Raw genomic sequence first — 20,689 nt, forward strand, 5'->3', positions numbered from 1 at the left:
GTGCCTCCCACTTGTTAGGGACCAAACCTAATGGGACAATTGGCTTCTCAGCTGTTCCATGCCCAGGTGTGTGTTATTCCCTCATTATCCCAATTACAATGAGCAGATAAAAGGTCCAGAGTTCATTTCAAGTGTACTATTTGCATTTGGAATCTGTTGCTGTCAACTCTCAAGATTAGATCCAAAGAGCTGTCACTATCAGTGAAGCAAGCCATCATTAGGCTGAAAAAACAAACTCATCAGAGAGATAGCAAAAACATTAGGCGTGGTCAAAACAACTGTTTGGAACATTCTTAAAAAGAAGGAACGCACCGGTGAGCTCAGCAACACCAAAAGACCTGGAAGACCAAGGAAAACAACTGTGGTGGATGACCGAAGAATTCTTTCCCTGGTGAAGAAAACACCCTTCACAATAGTTGGCAAGATCAAGAACACTCTCCAGGAGGTAGATGTATGTGTGTCAAAGTCAACAATCAAGAGAAGACTTCACCAGAGTGAATACAGAGGGTGCACCACAAGATGTAACCATTGGTGAGCCTCAAAAACAGGAAGGCCAGATTAGAGTTTGCCAAACGACATCTAAAAAAGCCTTTACAGTTCTGGCACAACATCCTATGGACAGATGAGACCAAGATCAACTTGTACCAGAGTGATGGGAAGAGAAGAGTATGGAGAAGGAAAGGAACTGCTCATGATCGTAAGCATACCACCTCATCAGTGAAGCATGGTGGTGGTAGTGTCATCGCGTGGGCATGTATGGCTGCCAATGGAACTGGTTCTCTTGTATTTATTGATAATGTGACTGCTGACAAAAGCAGCAGGATGAATTCTGAAGTGTTTCAGGCAATATTATCTGCTCATATTCAGCCAAATGCTTCAGAACTCATTGGACGCCGCTTCACAGTGCAGATGGATAATGACCCAAAGCATACTGCAAAAGCAACCAAAGAGTTTTTTAAGGGAAAGAAGTGGAATGTTATGCAATGGCCAAGTCAATCACCTGACCTGAATCCTATTGAGCATGCATTTCACTTGCTGAAGACAAAACTGAAGGGAAAATGCCCCAAGAACAAGCAGGAACTGAAGACAGTTGCAGTAGAGGCCTGGCAGAGCATCACCAGGGATGAAACCCAGCGACTGGTGATGTCTATGCCTTCCAGACTTCAGGCTGTAATTGACTGCAAAGGAACCAAGTATTAAAAAGTGAAGGTTTGATTTATGATTATTATTCTGTCCCATTACTTTTGGTCCCTTAACAAGTGGGAGGCACATATGCAAACTGTTGTAATTCCGACACCGTTCACCTGATTTGGATGTAAATACCCTCAAATTAAAGCTGACAGTCTGCAGTTAAAGCACATCTTGTTTGTTTCATTTCAAATCCATTGTGGTGGTGTATAGAGCCAAAAATGTTAGAATTGTGTCGATGAACCAATATTTATGGACCTGACTGTAGATTGAGCTTTCTCTTGGTGGCATTTAATCTCCTCCTGTTTTTTTTTTCTTTTTTAATACATAAATCTTTTTTATGTTTTCAGAAAACAATAACACATACAAAGTTGTCGCAGTGACATATTTCTCACACAAAGCATATATACTTAGATATACACCCAAAAACACATTCTGCTACTGCTTCTGAGTATGGAGACATCACAGGTTTGAGACCTTTTCGCAGCCTTGCTGAAAAGTCCAAGGAGCACCTTCAGGGGTAGAAATCATGCATCTATCCTGCCTAGTAAATATTTGGAGGTCCTGAAGTGCCTGGACAGTAAAAACACGCACAGCATGACTCTATTTTAGAAAGCAGATACCCCAGGGTAACTGCTAAGAGGAATGGTGGGTCTTCTGAATATCTATTTTCTTTCCAAAATTTCTGGAAATATGAAGAAAGAATTAAAAATACATTTTTGTAGAAAAAGGGAGTAAAGGGATTTGTAAGTGCTTACCGAAGGGTTGAGTAAAACCTTATTTTCTAAGTTAAATCTTACTGTACTTCTTTACTGTACCTTCACATTTAGGAATAGGCAAGCTCCAATTTCCATCTGCTTGACAGCTTCTATAATTGTGATCAACGATTGTGTACCTAAATTATATAAAATAAATCAGCTCACTCTGACACAGAACTTATTCTTGGTCATCATATCAACAGGTCTTCAGATTTTTTTTAATCAAAAACCAAATAATAAAAGTTTTTTTATTCTTTTGAACTTTTGAAAGCACATCTGACCGATCAGCAGACATTTTAGGCATAAAAGCAGTCATAAAAAATGTACTAAATGATTTCCCGCATATTGGAATAATTTGCCAGCAAAAAACTGTGATTACCAATCTGCCAGATTTACAAATAGATATGTGTTGATCACTTTGTAAGATGCAACAACTTAAAGGAGCAAATCAAAAATTGATTTATACTAGTGTAACAGCTAAAAACAGCTGGAGTTGCAATCTGGTTGCCATGAATAGCGTCACGTCAATGAGCTTTGCAGTATGCAGTATATGTCAGGAAAATATTTTGCAAAGATTTGCAGTACGTGGGTAGACTGACCTTCACATTGTAAAAATTGGGCGTATTTTGATGTTCAGGAGGCACAGCTCTAGCATAGAGCTTAAAATCAATGGCAGGCTGAAATATGAAGTGGTTGTACAAGGCTGTATGCTGTTTTGAGCGGTACTCACTTATATGTGTACAGGGAAGTGAGTTCCAAATATGACATTTCTGTGTTGGAGGCATACTTCCCTGTATGCATATGGCTCTGTACAACAGTTCTGGTTAGAGCAGAGTACAGCTACCCATATTTCAGCCTTTTATTAATTTTGGAAGGCGGCTGTGTAAGGGAATCCTGGTAAGATGATTGGCAAATACAAGTGCGCATGCGCAAAGAAATGCACAATCGCACACATGCACGTGCACACGCATGGTGAAGATTGGCATCAAATGGACTATTTAAATGGTGCCTCTGTCTGTGCTGAGTGCTGACTGGTCTTCAGCTGTTCCCCGTTTCCTGCTCGTTCCTGTGTGATTTCCTTGTTGCTGACCCGGCTTGTTCCTGACCTGACTCTGATTACTCTCCTGCTGGATACTTGTTCCTGATTTCGGCTCTGCTCCTGACTTTGGCTTGCTTATGATTTGGTACCTCGCTGTCCGCCCGTTGATGACCCTGGCTATTCCTATGACATTGCAACTGTCTCCCATCCCTGCTTCCTGCCTTGCTCTAGGCTGTTGTAAGCACCCTGTCTCATGTCACAGCTCTCTAGCAATATGTAGATAGCAGCTCTGAAAATTCTGTATGGAAACTGACTTTGACAATCAGGATAAGAGAGATATTTTCATTGTATCTGAGCAGCAGACATTCTGTACATAGACACACTCTAGCTCTGTACTTATGACTTCTGAATGCAGACTGTAAATGGGTAAAGCCAGTTTTAAAAGGAAAAAAATGTAAGATAGTTTTACCTGTTAAATACTTTTCCTTAGTGCATTAACAGAAAAATTAGAAATTGTACAATCACAGCTAATATCTTCTTAACCAGTTAAGAGCTTAGGGCACAGGTGTCAAACACAAGGGATGAATCCGGCCCTCCAGGCCATTTCATGTGGCTCTTGCAGCTCTCCTGCAGAGTACTGCACAGTTCATTCATGTATGGGTACCCCATACATGAATGAACTGGGTATACTTTATTAAAGAATTGATGCCAACTGCAGTATCTGCTGAAATAATGTCCTTGTTTTATGACCACTGTCCATAATATTTGTTTGGTAAAGATCTGTATATTGCTAAGGACCTCAGATGTTCTGCTGTGTCCTCCAGTGCCCACCCAGGGGGATGTGTGGGCCATTTAGATGAACATGACCAAGTATACATTGCTGCAAACCCATGTGTCCTGAAGAAGCTTTAAGAGAAACGCACTGACACATAAGGACTCACTTCCTGACTTTGTACCATATGTTGGTGAATTATATACAAAAGATATTTAATAACACAATGTATAAGGGAGTGAGCTTAGCAGCTAAAATGATAAAATGTTATAGAGTAGATTTGTTTTTAAACGCATTTGAGCTCAATACTCAAGCTATTTTTATCAATATTCAAACAGAAGATGATTTTTTTAATATATGACTTCTTTGTCAGTAAAGTCCAAATTTTAGCTTTTGTTCCTTGTTTTGATATACTGTATATTAGGGATGTGGCAATTTGAGTGTTATATTTTTTGATTGATAATAGTTGGCAGAAGAAACATATCAAGGACTGCCCCGTTACATAATCTGTATACTAAAGTGTATTATTATCATTGTCATTCATTTTACTCATTCTCCTCTCTGCATACTATGTTACTAACTTTATTGGGCTACAATATATTAAGTTTGCTTTTACTACTTGATTGTTCTTTAAAATAGCATTATTGCTGGGTACTTGTTGTCACTGTCAGTGATTTTCTGTGATACTTTATGTTTTTGTACTCAGCCTGGTGTGTCAGAGGGGCTGATGTTTTGTGAGAAGGTCAAGGCCAGGAACTGAGGATCCATCTTAACCAGTCACTTTTTTGGGGGTAGCACTACACTGATTTTCTTAGTTTTTAATATTAGTAGCCACTCATATACTTTGTGGTTTTATATGTCTTTAATTGAGTTACTACCTATTTATCCAGAAAAGCATGATTTACTTTTTAGGTTTTGTTGTTCCCTTAACTGATTCCCGGCCGCCCTTTAGCAGAACTACTGTATTTCTGGGTAGGCGGCTTCAACTGTTGATCACCGGCTCCCGAATGGTGATACCCCGCTTGCACCCGGCGATCGCCAAGTATCACTGATGTGGGACAGATTTGTATGTAAGCAATACAGATCTCTCCCCTGCCAGCTCCAGCATGCTAGCAGAGCAATACAAAGCAGCATGCTTACATAGTAAAGTACAGCACACAGTAAAACACACACAGCACACAGTTAACCCTTTGAATGCCCCAGATGTTAACCCCTTTCTGCCCAGTGTCATTAGTACAGTGTCAGTGCTTTTTATTAGCATTGATCACCGCATTAGTGTCACTGGGGATATCAGTGCTATTTAGTCAGTTCCCCCCAGTGTCACAATGCCTGCCGCAGTCCCGCTATAAGTCGCTGATTGCCGCCATTACTAGTATAAAAAATGAATACATAAGCATTTCTGTATATATACCTCCATTTGTAGATGCTATAACTTTCATGTAAACCAATTAATTTACACTTATTGGGATTTTTTTCTAGCAAAGACATGTAGCAGAATACATTTTGGCCTAAATTTATGATAACATTTTATTTTTTTTATTTTTTTACACTTCATAGCAAAAAGTTTTAAAATTTTGTTTTCAAAATTGTCTGTCTTTTTTCGTTTAAAGTGCAAAATCAAATACCACAAAAAAAAGCTCAGTTTGTGGGAAAAAAGGACAATAAATTTAATTTGGGTGCAGCGTTTCATGACCGCGCAATTGTCAGTTAAAGTAACGCAGCGCCGTATTGCAAAAAATTGTCTAGTCAGGAAGGGGGGGGCTTGAATCCTCTGGAGGGCAAGTAGTTAATGCTGTTTTTGGAATAAAGTTCTTGAAATTATTGTGCATTTATTGGGGCACATTATAATCATGTAGCACTTACACTTTGAAATATGAATATAATCCTTGTTTATTGAATAAAGGATCGGCCTAACCTCCTGGTGTGATTAATGGACATCTCAAGTTGCTATAATTATTGCCACCCAATTAAGTTCATAATAGAAGGACCACTCTTTTTTCTCCTCAAAGATTTAATTAATGAATTATCGTTTAAAGCTTTCTAGAATTTAGCACCGATGAACATTAAGTTTGGTTTCCCCCACTTTTTACCATATCATAGCAATGATTTATTTTAGCATATCACAGGCAAAACATTTGGGGCAATGGTAAATATCTATCTGTTCATTGTCAAGGTCACATTCCTTAAATGGAGAGTGGTGTTTCAATGCAAGGTAAATCAAATTACAGGTAATTTGGTATTCTTACCCAAGATTGCACTCATAGATTACGCCAGAGCCAAAGAAATATGTTCCACCATTTATGTGTCCATTACTAATAGGGCCAGGGTCCTCACAAGATATGGCTGCAATAAAAATGAATATATAATTAATAATCTTTGTTTATCATACATTAGCTCCAACAGTCATATACATATTAAATAAAAACATAATGCACACTCTTTAAGTGATAATCCAAATAGTGCAAATAATGTCAGTTACTGATTTTTATTTTATTTTTTATTTATTTGTCTTTTAGTTTTCAAAAAATTTTTACCAAGAGGTTCCTAAATGATATTTCCTATATCGAAATGAAATGTACTTCACAAATACTGTGTTTTACCCTTCTGTTCACATTTATTTAGCAGTGCCAAACAAATTCTACCTTATATTTGATTATCAAAATATTTGTGACAGAAGTTAGTGACAGAAACAGTTTACAACAGTAACTGTCAAAATTAATTGAAGCTTGGCCAGTATGGCTCTCTACCTGCAGAGAGGGAGAAACCGCAACTCACAGCCTCAGCAGCCACCTGATCTCCCTGCCTGTCAGTGGGTTACACTCTGCGCTATCCCTATAGGATGTCCCACAAAAAGAATAAACCAGTGGGGTCCCAGTGGCTTACAGATTTCTTTCAGCATTTCCAGCAAGAGAAATTCCAAGGTGGCACAGGCACACAGAAAGGAGTAGCGCTCATAGCCTCCCAGTTGCCCAATAATACTGATCCCCTATTGTACATGGAGGAATCCCCTGCCAATGTGCTGCCACCCAAGAACATATTAAGGAGATCAGCCTCTTCTCCTTTAGCTTCTCCCAGCATCAAAGCTCCAGTAACACTATGGGGCACAGCACACAGACTTTGATGATGAAGGGGAACACACTAATTTGCTGACTGCTCTGCACACAACCAACAGGCCAGTCTATGAGCACACATAAAAGCACATTCTTTTATCTCTCCAGAAAGATTGGCAAAGAGATTTATATAGGTCCATTACACTTATTCATTCTCAAGTAGATCACCTTGGAAACCAGCATATAATGAGCTTGTGGACACTTACAGAACCACACTGATGAAATTAAGTGCATTTCTGATAAACTTGCTGACTTGGAGAAAGAATAATAAAATCAGAGGCATACCTGGATCAGTACAGGCAACTGATTTAGTACCATACTTCCAGCAATATTTTAAGACTTTAGTACGAGTTTTATCTCCCCATTACCTCATAATTGATTGCACTCAGACTTTTTAAACCTAAAGACATTCCTGCTGTGGCACCACCTGATGTGTTAACCTGTATGCATTTCTATCATGCTAAAGAGTGCATTATGCTGACATCTATAACTGTGACTCCCTTTCCCAAACCTTATACTCAGCTCTCTATCTTCATAGACATCCCAGCCACAACAGCACAAAAACAAAAAGGATTTGTGCCTATTACAAAAATAATCCAAGACCAAAAAATTTCCATACAGATGGGGTTTTCCAACCAGTAAGGTTTACTTCCGAGCTAAAATTACTCCCATTTTAGATCCTAAAGATGGTATGAAGATACTTTACAACTGGGGCCTGGCTCCCACTCCCTTTATGGAGATGCATCACTACAGCCGGCCTGCATGTGTCCCTATTGCCTGTCATATATTTGACTTTGTAGGGCTGCTCTTCCATCTCTAGGTGACATTTTCACTGTATTTTGATTTACGCTCCCTCCTCAGGGATAGCACACTGCCTTTCTTACTCTACCCTACGAAAGTCATGTGCTGTGCACACCAGTGCTTGTTGTAATGTTTCTTTGTTTTTTTTCTTGTTCCATTTGTCTTTCTTCTTTTGTGCCAGTACAAGATACTGTACGTGCTCATTAAAATGCTATGTCTAGACTTCAATTGATGATACTAACTAGCTGGATCTTAATCTTTTTCAGTGTTCCTGCCCTTCATAGGCCTTTGCCAGCATCCCCCTACTTATACATATGGTGCTAAAGACAACCTCCCTCATTGCCAAGGGGCTTAACAGCCAATACTAGAGGGCTATACTATGAAAATAGGCTCTTTTCCAAAAATTCAACGTATTTCGTGTACAAGAACTCATTTTCATAGACTTAAAGCCCCTAAATGCCACCACGCCAAATTCTCCAACTATTTCTTCTTTAATGAAAGTACTAAAAGGAAAGGGGACATGACTGCAATAAAAAATCTATTTCATCTTAACTCCATCATCTTGAGGAAGTTGTCATCAGTAGATTTATAAATCTTTTAGCTTTCTTTAATAAACACTACAAAAACATAGTTCATGTCTAGGAGCCTAATGTACATAAGAAAGCATTTTATAAGTCTCGTCTACAAAAACTCCAACCATATAAAGACAAACCTATAATATTACGTAGTGATTTCAACAAAGCTGTTGAAGTCTCTATGGATTCTTCTAATACAGCAAGGAAGAGCTCCACTACTTCTTCCATCAGAAGACCCCTATGATGCATGGCACTCTTTACATGAAACCAAGGTTTATACCTCCTATATCAGCACCCAAAAAGTTTGTTCAAGAACTATCTCTTCCTTAAAAGATAAATACACCTTACAGCAAACTGCTAAAGGCTAAATAGGGTTCTTACAATGCCTTGAAAAAGTATTCATACCCCTTGAATTTGTCCACATTTTGTCATGTTACAACCAAAACGTAAATGTATTTTATTGGATTTTTATGTGATAGACCAACATAAAGTGCCACATATTTGTGAAGTGGAAGGAAAATGATAAATGCTTTTCAAATTTTTTTTAAAATAATCTCTGAAAAGTGTGGTGTGAATTTGTTTTCAGCCCTCTTTACTCTGATACCCCTAACTAAAATCTAGTAGAACCAATTGCCTTCAGAAGTCACCTAATTAGTAAATAGAGTTCATCTGTGTGTTCAAACTCAGTAGAAATACAGCTGTTCTGTGAAGCCCTCAGAGGTTTTTTAGAGAACATTTGTGAACAAACAGCTTCATGACAGCCAAGGAATACAGCAGGCAGGTCAGGGATAAAGTCGGGGATAAGTTGAAAGCAGGGTTAGGTAATAAAAAAAATCCCAAGCTTTGAACATCTCACAGAGCACTGTTCAATCTATCATCTGAAAATGGAAAGCGTATGGCACAACTGCAAACCTAGTAAGACATGGCCGTCCACCTAACATGACAGACCAGACAAGGAGAGCATTAATCAGAGAAGTAGCCAAGAGGTCCATGATGACTCTGGAGGAGCTGCAGAAATACACGGCTCAGGTGGGTGAATCTGCCCACAGAACAACTATTAGTCGTGCACTCCACAAATCTGGCCTTTATGGAAGAGTGGCAAGAAGAAAGCCATTGTTGAAATAAAGCAATAAGAAGTCCCGTTTGCAGTTTGTGAGAAGCCATGTGGGGGTCGCAACACACATGTGGAAGAAGGTGCTCTGGTCAGATGAGACCAATATTGAACTTTTTGGCCTAAAAGTAAAACGCTATGTGTGGTGGAAAACTAACACTGCACATCATCCTGAACACACCATCCCCAACATGAAACATGGTGGTGGCAGTATCATGTTGTGGGGATGCTTTTCTTCAGCAGGGACAGGGAAGCTGGTCAGAGTTGATGGGAAGATGGATGGAGCCAAATACAGGGCAATCTTAGAGGAAAACTTGTTAGAGTCTGCAAAAGACTTGAAACTGAGGTGAAGATTCACCTTCCAGCAGGACAACGACTTTAAACATACAGCCAGAGCTACAATGGAATTGTTTCAATCAAATTATATTCATGTGTTAGAATGGCCCAGTCAAAGTCAAGACCTAAATCCAATTGAGAATCTGTGGCAAGACTTGAAAATTCCTGTTCACAGATGCTCTCCATCCAATCTGACAGAGCTTGAGCTATTTTGCAAAGAAGAATGGGCAAGAATTTCACTCTCTAGATGTGCAAAGCTGGTAGAGACATCCACAAAAAGACTTGCAGCTGTAATTGCAGTGAAAGGTGGTTCTACAGAGTATTGACTCAGGGGGGCTGAATACAAATGCATGCCACACTTTTCAAATATTTATTTGTAAAAAGTTTTGAAAATAATTTATCATTTTCCTTCTACTTCACGAGTATGTGCCACTTTGTGTTGGTCTATCACATAAAATACCAATAAAATACATTCATGTCTTTGGTTAAAACATGAAAAAATGTGGAAAATTTCAAGGGGTACGAATACTTTTTCAAGGCACTGTACATGGTCAGACCAAGCAACAGTCTCCACTGATCTTTTTACAAACATGAATGCCCGCACATCTTTGATATGGAGACTCAACACTTCTGTACATACTAATAATGTGTATAAGGAAGAGATCAAATTTGGATTGGAATCCTGCTTTCAAAATAATGTTGGCTCGGTTTACAATATAACTTCACTATGGAATCCTCATAAAGCTTACATTAGAGGCTTATGTCTTAAACTCACTGGCCACAAGAAAAGGAAACATGTGAAATCTATTTTCCAGCTAACAAATCAAATCCATGACCTTGAAAAACACAATAAATCCAACCTCAATGCCCAGCTTCATACAGAACTACATAACGTAAGATATCAGCTTACTTAATGGGTATTTCTTAATAAAAAGACAATTCCTTACCTTTTACACTACAATATAAAAAAAAATGGTGAAATCTAAAATCCCTTTTCCTAAAGATCATAATAGTAACAAAAATTGAAACCCTTTAGACATCGCTAATCAGTTATGTAATTTCTACTCTGGTCTTCAAATTTCTGGTTAACCCTCCCCCTACAGCTATAGCTATACAAAAGTTTTTGGATGCTGCACATCTCCCATCTGTTACTCCCTATCAGTTAAAAATTCTTTCTGCTTCATTTACAAAGGAATAGGTTAAAAAGGCAATTGCAGGAATATGCTTACACAAGGTTCCAGGCCTTGATGGGTTCAACAACGAACATTAAAAAAGTATGATGATCTATTCGTACCTCACTTATGTAACTTTTTACCACATTGCAGATAAGATGATATGACCTAAAAAATCTCTTGAGGCACTTATTGTGACCATCCCCAAGCTAGATAAACTGTCACACAATACCACTAATTTACATCCAATGTCTCTCTTAAACACCGATATGAAAATTCTAAACATATTGCAATTCAAGTAGTGGAACCTACCCCCCCCCCCCCCAGGTGGTATTTGTTGCTGGATGACAAACCTCGGATGGCACTAGACGATAGGGTTCAGTGGGACTATCTCAAAGTTGTTCACACCACATTTGGCCATGCACTCAGCTATCCAAGCATTTTGCGCCCTTCCCAGTGCTAGGGTGTGGACCTCCGGTTTTCTCTCCACTCCATTTACAATTACCAATGACACCCAACAGGGATACCCCTTGTCCCCCATTATTTATTTATGGAACGACTAGTGGAAAATATTTGTTCCAATATGCAAATGTTACTAATCAAGATTTTTGTACAGCATAAAATTGGCTGGACAAAGTATTAATTTCCTTGACTGATCATTTACGTTCCCATTCCCCCTTACAATGCATACTTGAACAACCTGGATATATCTCCTTGTATAGAATCAGCTTTTCAAAATCACACATGTTGGCTATTGGCTTGGGCCCCTCTATATGTCTCAGATTTCTTGTGTGGTTAATTTTACATGGGCTCCTATGTCTTCAAATAGATATCTTGGGATTCAGTTAATCACAGCCAGCAAAAACCTTTTTTATCTCAACTGTACTACTCTGTTTACAAAATTCAATAATATTGGCAAGGATTTTCATGCCTTAGGTAAGCTGTTTCTCATACCATATATTCTATATATGATATTTAGTACCCTACTGATTCCCATACTCCCATCCCATTTGCAGAAACTTCAAACAAATGTAAATTCTTTTATCTGGGGACACAAACAACCATGTGTCCGGAATGATATACTATCTTCAACTAGCCATGCAGGAATGGGAGCACCTGATCTTGCAAAATATTATAAAGCCATGAATGATTTTAGAGCAGGCCAAAAACACTAGTGATGCACTTCTGATTCATTGTGGCTCCAAATTGAATGCTCAGCTTACAATGATGCTGTCTTTAACACCTGGAAATCTGCTAAGGAAAGTTCCAAAGGCTTTTCGGAAAACGCTTTGATGCACTTTCTGCTATGTACTTTAGACTTGATTAAAAATATGCCCCTGCAATCCTAGGTCTTTGTGGGAGTGCACTACGTTGGACATTTAAACACTACTTATACAGTACTACACAATTGCAATCCTTCTAAGAGTTATGGTCCTCATCAGGGGCGGACTGACCATTTGGAAACTCGGGCACTGCCCGAGGGCCAGGGGTCAGTAGGGGCCCCATGAGATGCCCCTGCTACCTTTTTCATAGGCTTTTTTAAGTTTAGGCAAGGACACAGGGGCCCCATGATCCCCTATTGCCCGGGGGCCCCATGAGTTGTCAGTCTGTCCCTGGTCCTCATACCCTATTAGCAGATTAGACTGCATGTGCCGGCTCCTCAACAACCAGCTTTTCACTTAACAGCCAGCATCTTTAAAAAGTCATGCGACCCCCAAAAACACACCTAAGACTTACCCTGGGAGTGTTTTTGGTGCTGTTCCATTGACTTAAAGAAAGGTCCATTTTTCTTGTGCTTTTGAAAAGCGCACCAAAGATGCAGCATACAGGACATTTCAGACCTCAGCACAAACACGGCACAGACATGTGATAAGTCACAAAGGGTTTAATGGGGGAATAATTTTGATGCGCTTTTGTTGGACTGGAAAGGTGCTTTCTAGATCAGCAAAAGCACACCAGTATGAAAGGGCCCTAAGTCTGCCTTGCAGATATATCAGTTACAGGATTGAGACAAACCATGTAATACTGACAGGCATGCTTACAATGATCAATTTTTATTTATGTAAAACCTTTAGCCCCCAAAATTAAAAAAAAACTGTTTGCTGTAACTACTTATAAAGTGTTAGCTGGTGTTGAGTTTCAGATTTGTTTAGTGTATCTAAATATGCTAGGCTATATAACACGCCCCTCTCGCCAGACTGCCAATGCTGCAGTCCAAAGGTGCCCCTGTGCTCCTTCATTCAGAGTGAAGGCACTGTAATAGAGAAGGTATATTATTGGCCAGATCACTAGGTGAAAACCAAGGGGGAAAAGCCTAAAAAATGAATGCAGCCACTGCATCAAATGATTGGCAAGCTGCAATATATTGCATTTTTGGTTTTGGGTTTAATACCACTAAGAGATAACTTCAGTTTGTGCAACACTTTTCAACACAAGTATTGTATAGCTTGCATGAGCTAACCAATTTCATCACATGATTTCTGAAAAAATGCTAGATATTCAGTTGCTACAAGTCTAATGTGAAAGGTCAATAATGCCCCCCCCCCCCTTTGATTGCAGTAGTAGCTGGGACTCCTTGATGACATCTGATCCTGTCCCTTCCCTCATGCAGACATCTTTGAGTCCCTAGTGGGTAACTCTGGTGACAGTGGCATAACTAGAGTTGGTGTCACCTGGTGCAGTAAAACATGGTGCCACCATCCCCCCCCCAATAATTTTTTTCAAATATAACACTGCATATAATGGCATTGGTGTCAATGAAAGAAATAATAAACCCCTGAATTGGTGTCACTGGACACAATAATAAACAGAAATATAGAAACGTGAAAGGAGTGGTATATCGAGTTTACCCGGTTTTTTTTTGGGGGGGGGGGGTTTGTTTTTTTTGTTTGCTTTTGTTAACTTTTTTGTTTGAGTATAGATCTATGCTTGTCCCAAGCATGTTTGAAGTTACTGTTGACTGGCTCTGCTGGAAGTTTATTCACAAGCATCAACTACTCTTTCAGTAAAATAATACTTTCTGAGATTAGTTTTGAAATTTCCTCCATTTAGTTAAAGGTCATGTCCCTGTATTTTTTATTTTGGTTTCATGTCAATTGACTCAATATTAAACCCCTGAATTGGTGTTAGTGGATATAAAAATAACCCTCAACATTGGTGTCAGTACTATTAACCCCAACCCCCACTTTTATGGTCATTGGAATTGAAATGTATCTCCCCATGACAACCAATGTGGTGGGAGGTGGGTTAACCTTTGCTGTATGACCACAAGTGCAGAAGGGAGAATGGTGGGTTAAAATGTCACTGATATTTCCATGGGAGGGTGATGGGGTTAACTTTCACTCCCAGTGACCACCAATGGGGGGGCAGTGGCAGTGAAAGTAAACCTCATCCCCGTCCTGCATTGCTGGTCAAGGCAGTGACATTTTTACTCTCCACCACCACTGGCTACTTCACAGAGACTTTCCCTCAATACGTTCAGAACTTATAGTTTCACTTACACTTTTGGACAAGTGAGCACCTGGATTCATTCAGGATTTCCTAGGATAAGTAAGAGCAAGGGGAAGCTTTCCAATCTATACAGGGGTATTGGTTTGCCAGACCCCTTATTATATCATACATTTAGTCTTGGTTGCTGGCTATTTCAAGTATGGGAAAAATAAAGTAAGGTATCTCTTATAACTATACTATGGACTGTGAATAGTTTACCAAATAATAGTTAGATACTCTATGACTGATCCAACAATATGTTCCACATTTTTGGGAAAAGCAATTTTTTTTCTGCTTTACTTACCTTTTTTCCCAAGGAGTATCTTGGATCATCCAATCCCTGTCCTCATTATTCCCAGCATATATCCAGAAATATGGTCTTATTTTAAGCTTAGCTTCACAGCTAAACAGGGAGACCCCTCCAACTCTCTTTTGGGTTTCCTAGGTTAGTAAATGTGCATGGAAGCTTGTGCTGTTACACTTGTTGTGTGACAATATAACACAATGCATAGTTATAGTTAAAGTTGATACTGTATTACTGCAAATTGAGAATGCAAGTTAAAGTCTTACTAAACCCACAACAGTAAAATCACTCTGTATATGTAGTAAAGCATGCTTGTATACCCGCTGTGAAACCTAAGGGCCTAATCCTCCACATTGTGTAAAAAAAGGATGTTTGATCCTTTCTTCTGTAATCCTCCCCTTCTTCCAGTGTCTTGTAAATATCTGCTGATAGCACAGACTCGGGGCATGCTCCGTTTGGTGTGTATGGCTAGAGAGTTTTTTTTGTCCTTGGGAGAGTGCATGTGATCAGCACAGGGCCAATCAGCACTGTCCAGACAGAGATCAGAGATCCTGCATCCTACAGGAGAATGAAAACTCCACCTACAAGCTGTAACCAGTGCTCTGCTGGACACTGATAGAAGTCACAAGACTAATCAAACTGCTGATAAAAGGTATTCTTGCCTTTTATCACCTTGCCAATGACAAGGTGATTGCTAGTGACATGCCACAGTTCAAGCAAGAGCCAGCAGAAGCCTTAGAGTCTAAACCTCAGCTAAATGATCTTGCAATATCATTTTATCCTGGTAAACCTCACCCCTATTCACCAGAGAACTTTCACAACCAAGGGGTCCCAAAAGTTACATTGGCATCAAAGAGTGAGAGATCAGACCTGTCTGACTTAGCCAGACACATGATTCATTATGAGCTCATTAACATTAGCCTCTCAAGGGTTGATGACTGTCCAGAGAACTATAGGGCTTCTAGATCAACCTTTAAAGCTGCTATTGTTGATCTCAACCTTACTGCCAAGGAGGAACTTAATTTGCTCATAAAAGTGGCTTGGACCAGAACCTGAAGATTGAGCTAAAAGACTGAGAGCAGTACATGTTGACTATCCAGATGCAGGTCTTGCTTCTGTATGGGCAAGACTTGAGCAAACCTATGCTAGCTCTGATGCCATAGAAAGCATTCTGTTCAAGAGACTGCAAAACTTTCCAAAAATACTGTAACAAAGATTATCGCAAGCCTCAAGAACTAAGTGACCTCCTCTTGGAGCTAGAGTTGGCAAAAACAGACCCTCGTCTACCTGGACTAAGCTATCTGTACACTGCTCATTGCACTCAACCCAGTGGTGTCTACACTGCCATACAACCTAGAGGAATGGGCATAACAGGGCTCAAAATATAAGCGAGAGTATGACGTATCCTTTTCTCTGTTCTCATATTTTTTCAGGTTCATCAGTGAACAAATCTGGACAAGAAATGATCCCAGCTTCAGTGAATCTAGTTTGCCTTCTTCAACATCATCAAGGTATGATAACAAAGCAGCTAACAATAGAGACTTAAATAGAGCAGTATTTGCTATCCTCTTCTGTTCACCGGAGTGATAGATAAATATCCTAATCGTCAGTGGCCTATTCACAAAAAACATCACCCGCTTAAGAAATTTTGTGGGTTTAGGACTGTACAAAAATGCAGAAAAATTCTCCAGAAACTTGGAATATGCTATAGATGCTGTGATTCCTATGACAGCTTTAGTAGAAACTGTAAAGTTGTCAACAAGCGCACAGAATGCAGTAGTGACACACATGTTACAGCTTTGCATCTTGCTCCACTTCCAGATAATCCACAGCAGCCATCTGCATTGAGCCCTGCCTCAAATCATGGCGGGGAGCAACAATGCCATGCTTTAGCCACAACAAATGTTTCTTCTTCATGTACTAAAGTCTCTGGAGAAGGATTAGACCACAAATGCTGTGCCAAGGTAGGTCTCAAAATATATCTCAAAATATATCTGAAGGATCAACTATAATAGATGAGCAGAGCAACAGATTCCTGGTTAAACCTAAATTCTTTGAGATCTTTGGCATAAAGGGGCATGCAACACCATATACTCTCAACACCTGTTCTGGTCATGTGGAAACCTCCAGCAGAAGGGCCGATGGGTTCATTGTCTCCCATATCAAGGCAAAAGAAGAGCATACTCTTACCAATGTAAATTAAGTGTGACCAAACACCAGACCACAGGGAAGAAATTACTTCTCCAGAAGTTGCATATCACTGTCTCCCACTTAAGGCACCTGGTTACTGAGATTTTTCCAATGGACATGGATGTTGAAATCTTAGTTTTGCTGGGAAGAGACATTCTCAGAGTACACAAAGTACACCAGCAGTGCAATAGATCTGACAACATCCCATATGCACAAAGACTTGATCTGGGCTAGGTAACAGTAGGCAATGTATGCTTGAATAGAATGCACGCGCCATCTGAGATCAACTCCTTCAAAACTCTCGTGTTAAGAAATGGGCGTGCATCTCACTTCAGACAATGCCCTCATCATTATGAAGTAAAGGAGAAGCCTCTTGACATCATCCAGGTATCTGATGTTACGTCCATCCCCTGCGATGACAATTTACGTAGCACAGTGCTTTGTACTATATGTGATGACAAAAGAATAGCTTTGTCAGTTGAAGATAGAGAGTTCATCACAATAATGGATATTGAATTCTTCAAAGATACTTCTAACAGCTGGGTTGACCCATTACATCTTCGTGCTACAAAAGTCAGACTTCCAAACAATCATGAACAAGCTTTATCCAGACTCAACTCATTTTAGCCAACACTAAAGAACAGGGCTGAAATGAAAGACCATTTTGTTGCCTTCATGAAAAGGATCTTTGACAATGATCGCGCTGAGCCAGCTCTACCTTTTTTAGCACATGACGAGTGCTGGTATCTGCCTTTCTTTAGAGTGTATCATCCATGTAAACCAAAACAAATCAGGGCAGTGTTTAACTCCAGTGCCAAGCATCAAGGGGCATCCCTGAATGATGTTCTTCTCACTGGTTCTAACTTGACCAACAGCCTTGTTGGAGTACTTATGAGGTTTAGAAGGAAGCCACTTGCCATAACTGCTGACATTGAACAAATCTTTTATTGCTTTATAGTAAGAGAAGACCACAGTAACTTCCTAAGGTTTCTGTGGCACCATGACAACAACATAAACGAAGTGACTGAATACCGCATGAATGTACAGCACATATCTTGGGAAACCGTTCCTCACCTGCTATTACAGGATACATGGAGTATATTGCAGATGCTCGACACTTCATTGAGAGATTCTTCTACGTGGATGACGGACTCAAATCTTTACCTACAGATGAAGAAGCAATAGATCTGCTCCAAATTACTCAAATCATGCTTTCTGAGGCCAACCTCAGACTCCATAAGAGTCAAACAGTGCTGCTGTGATGAAAGCCTTTCAGCCAGGCGATCATGCCACAGTATTTAAAGATTTAAATCTGGGAATGCACATGCCTCCTGTTCAGAGAAGTCTGGGCTTGCAGTGGAACCTATTAATAGACACCTTCAGCTTTCAAGTCAGCTCTGCAGACAAGCAATTTATCAAATGTGGTGTTCTGTCAGTGGTGAACAGTCTATACGATCCACTGGAATTTGTGGCCCCCATCACCATACAATGTAAATCCTTATTAAGACAGCTATCAGAGACTATTAAAGATTGGAATGCTCCACTACCAACAGACAAACATTCAAAATGGGAGTCCTGGAAACAATCTCTACATGCCGTAGATGGAATTGACATATCACACTGCTACACTTCAGCTTCCCTTGCTGTAATTCGGAGAAAAGAGATTCACATCTTCTCAGATGCATCCACTAAGGCCATAGCAGCTGTTGCCTAGCTCAAGGTAAGAGACTCTCTCAATCAAACCCATACGGTTTCTGTTTGGCAAAGCTAAGTTAGAACCTACACAATTCCCAGGTTTGAACTTTTTGGGACTATGCTAGCCATAGAAATTGCAGATTTTTTACTGTGTGAGCTAGACATTCAGATAGATGACATCAAATTCTACACAGGCAGCAAAATTGTTTTGGGCTACATATACAATTAGACAAAACGCTTCTATGTCTATGTCAGCAACCATGGAAAAGAATATGAAAATCTTCAAGGCCTGAACAATGGCATCATGTTCCATCAGAGCTTAATCCTGCAGATCATGCCACCAGGCCAATGTCTGCAGGTCACTTTGAAAATTCTTCTTGGTTAACAGGACCTTTATTTCCACTGTAACATACAGAAAAAACTACAGCTGAGGTCTTCAGTCTTCTAGATCCTGACAACGATCCAGAGATTCGTCCTGAGGTCAAGACCCTTGTCATCAGATCTGAACTCCAAGTTTCTCCAAGTGGACAAGGCTTGTAAGCACTATTGCAAGGTTAGTCCATATTATTCACTCGTATCACACTAAGTCCAATTATGTTGACTGTCGAGGCTGGCACTTATGCCAAAAACATCTCTCTTCCAAGATCATAATACACAGTGAATAACAAAATGTCTTTAGCACAGAAATGAAATGTATCTGTGACAATCAGGACATTCCAAAAAACAGTTCAATTACCAACCTGAACCATTTATTGACAGTCATGGCATGCTATAGGGTTGGTGGAGGTTTAAACAAAGCTAGGTTGGGAGAGCAAGAATAGAATCCTCTTAATATACCTGGTCACCATCATCTCTCCACCTTGCTCATACAGCCCTACCATGAAGGGGTTAAGCACCGAGGTAGAAATTTCACAGAGGGTGCCATGAGAGCCGCAGACCTTTGAATTGTTGGAGCAAAAAGACAGCTGACAGGCTGAGTACTGACCCACCTTTCACTCACATTGGTCTAGATGTTTTTGGGCCATGGATGGTAACAGCATGCATAACCCGAGGTGGCCAAAGAAATAGAAAACGATAGACAGTGCTGTTAACCTGCATGAATGTGTGTGCAGTACACATTGAAGTAATAGAATCCATGGATGCTTCAAATTTTATCAATGCTCTGAGGTGATGCCTTACCATCAGAGGGCCAGTGAAGTCGTTATGATCTGACTGTGGAACCAACTTTACTGGAGCCTGCCGAGAGTTACAGCTCAATTCTAGGCCAATCCAGGACTTTCTAGCTCAAAAAGGCTGTACGTTGATTTTCAAACCTCCTCATTCTTCCCATATGGGTGAGAATGATAGGCATTACATGTAGGATACTAAACTCTATTTTAATGGACTTGAACTCCACAAGGCCTACTCATGGGAAATTAACCACCTTTCTGGCAGAAGTGTCTGCCATAATCAATTCAAGACCATTCGTTCCAGTGTCCACAGATCCAGAGTTTCTAACCTTCCTTACTTCAGCTACTCTTCGTACCCATAAGTTTGAGTTTGTTCCTGTTCTACCTGAAAACTTTAAAGCAGGGAATCTATACAATCATCAATGGAAGAGAATACAACACCTCACCAACTGCTTCTGGAATCATTGGAAGATAGAGTATCTTTCTCTTCTGTAAGGACACACAAAATGGCAACGTCTGAATCCTAATCTCCAAGTTAGAGACCTTGTTCTGCTCAAAGACCAGCAAGTTGAAAGTATTGAATGGCCCATTGGGCGTATTGTAAAGACCATTCCTAGTGATGATGGTAAGGTACATAAGTTAGAGGTGAAAGTTGCCAGACAAGGTACTGTAAAGACTTTCCACAGACCCATCACAGAACTTTTTTTGCTCTTGCCCTTTGGAGACTGAACTTTTTTACCTGGCTTTGTTGGATCCTGATTTTCACCTCAAGAAGGAGGTGCCTTGATCTTTAATATACTGTACACTATTTGTTGCCTTATTGCAGTTATTTTGTTGCACATACAGTCAGGTCCATAAATATTGGGACATCGACACAATTCTAACATTTTTGGCTCTATACACCACCACAATGGATTTGAAATGAAACGAACAAGATGTGCTTTAACTGCAGACTGTCAGCTTTAATTTGAGGGTATTTA

The 20,689-nt window shown here is 39.9% G+C and overlaps 1 protein-coding gene across 1 annotated transcript in view; it reads right to left on the reverse strand.

Moving 5' to 3' along the window:
* LOC149470020 (C4b-binding protein alpha chain-like) overlaps nucleotides 1-20,689 on the reverse strand; it is a 181,601-nt gene that overhangs the window by 77,751 nt on the left and 83,161 nt on the right. The window contains exons 11-12 of the mRNA XM_089668352.1: nucleotides 6,004-6,100; nucleotides 2,007-2,083 (exon numbers count right to left, since the gene is read on the reverse strand). Of these exons, the coding sequence (XP_089524478.1) occupies nucleotides 2,007-2,083; nucleotides 6,004-6,100 (174 nt within the window). The remainder of the gene's footprint in view (nucleotides 1-2,006; nucleotides 2,084-6,003; nucleotides 6,101-20,689) is intronic.

The sequence above is a fragment of the Staurois parvus genome, unplaced genomic scaffold (genome assembly GCF_062004578.1).
Source record: "Staurois parvus isolate SC_StPar_1 unplaced genomic scaffold, SC_StPar_1.0 ptg000056l, whole genome shotgun sequence".
NCBI classification, from domain to species: domain Eukaryota; kingdom Metazoa; phylum Chordata; class Amphibia; order Anura; family Ranidae; genus Staurois; species Staurois parvus.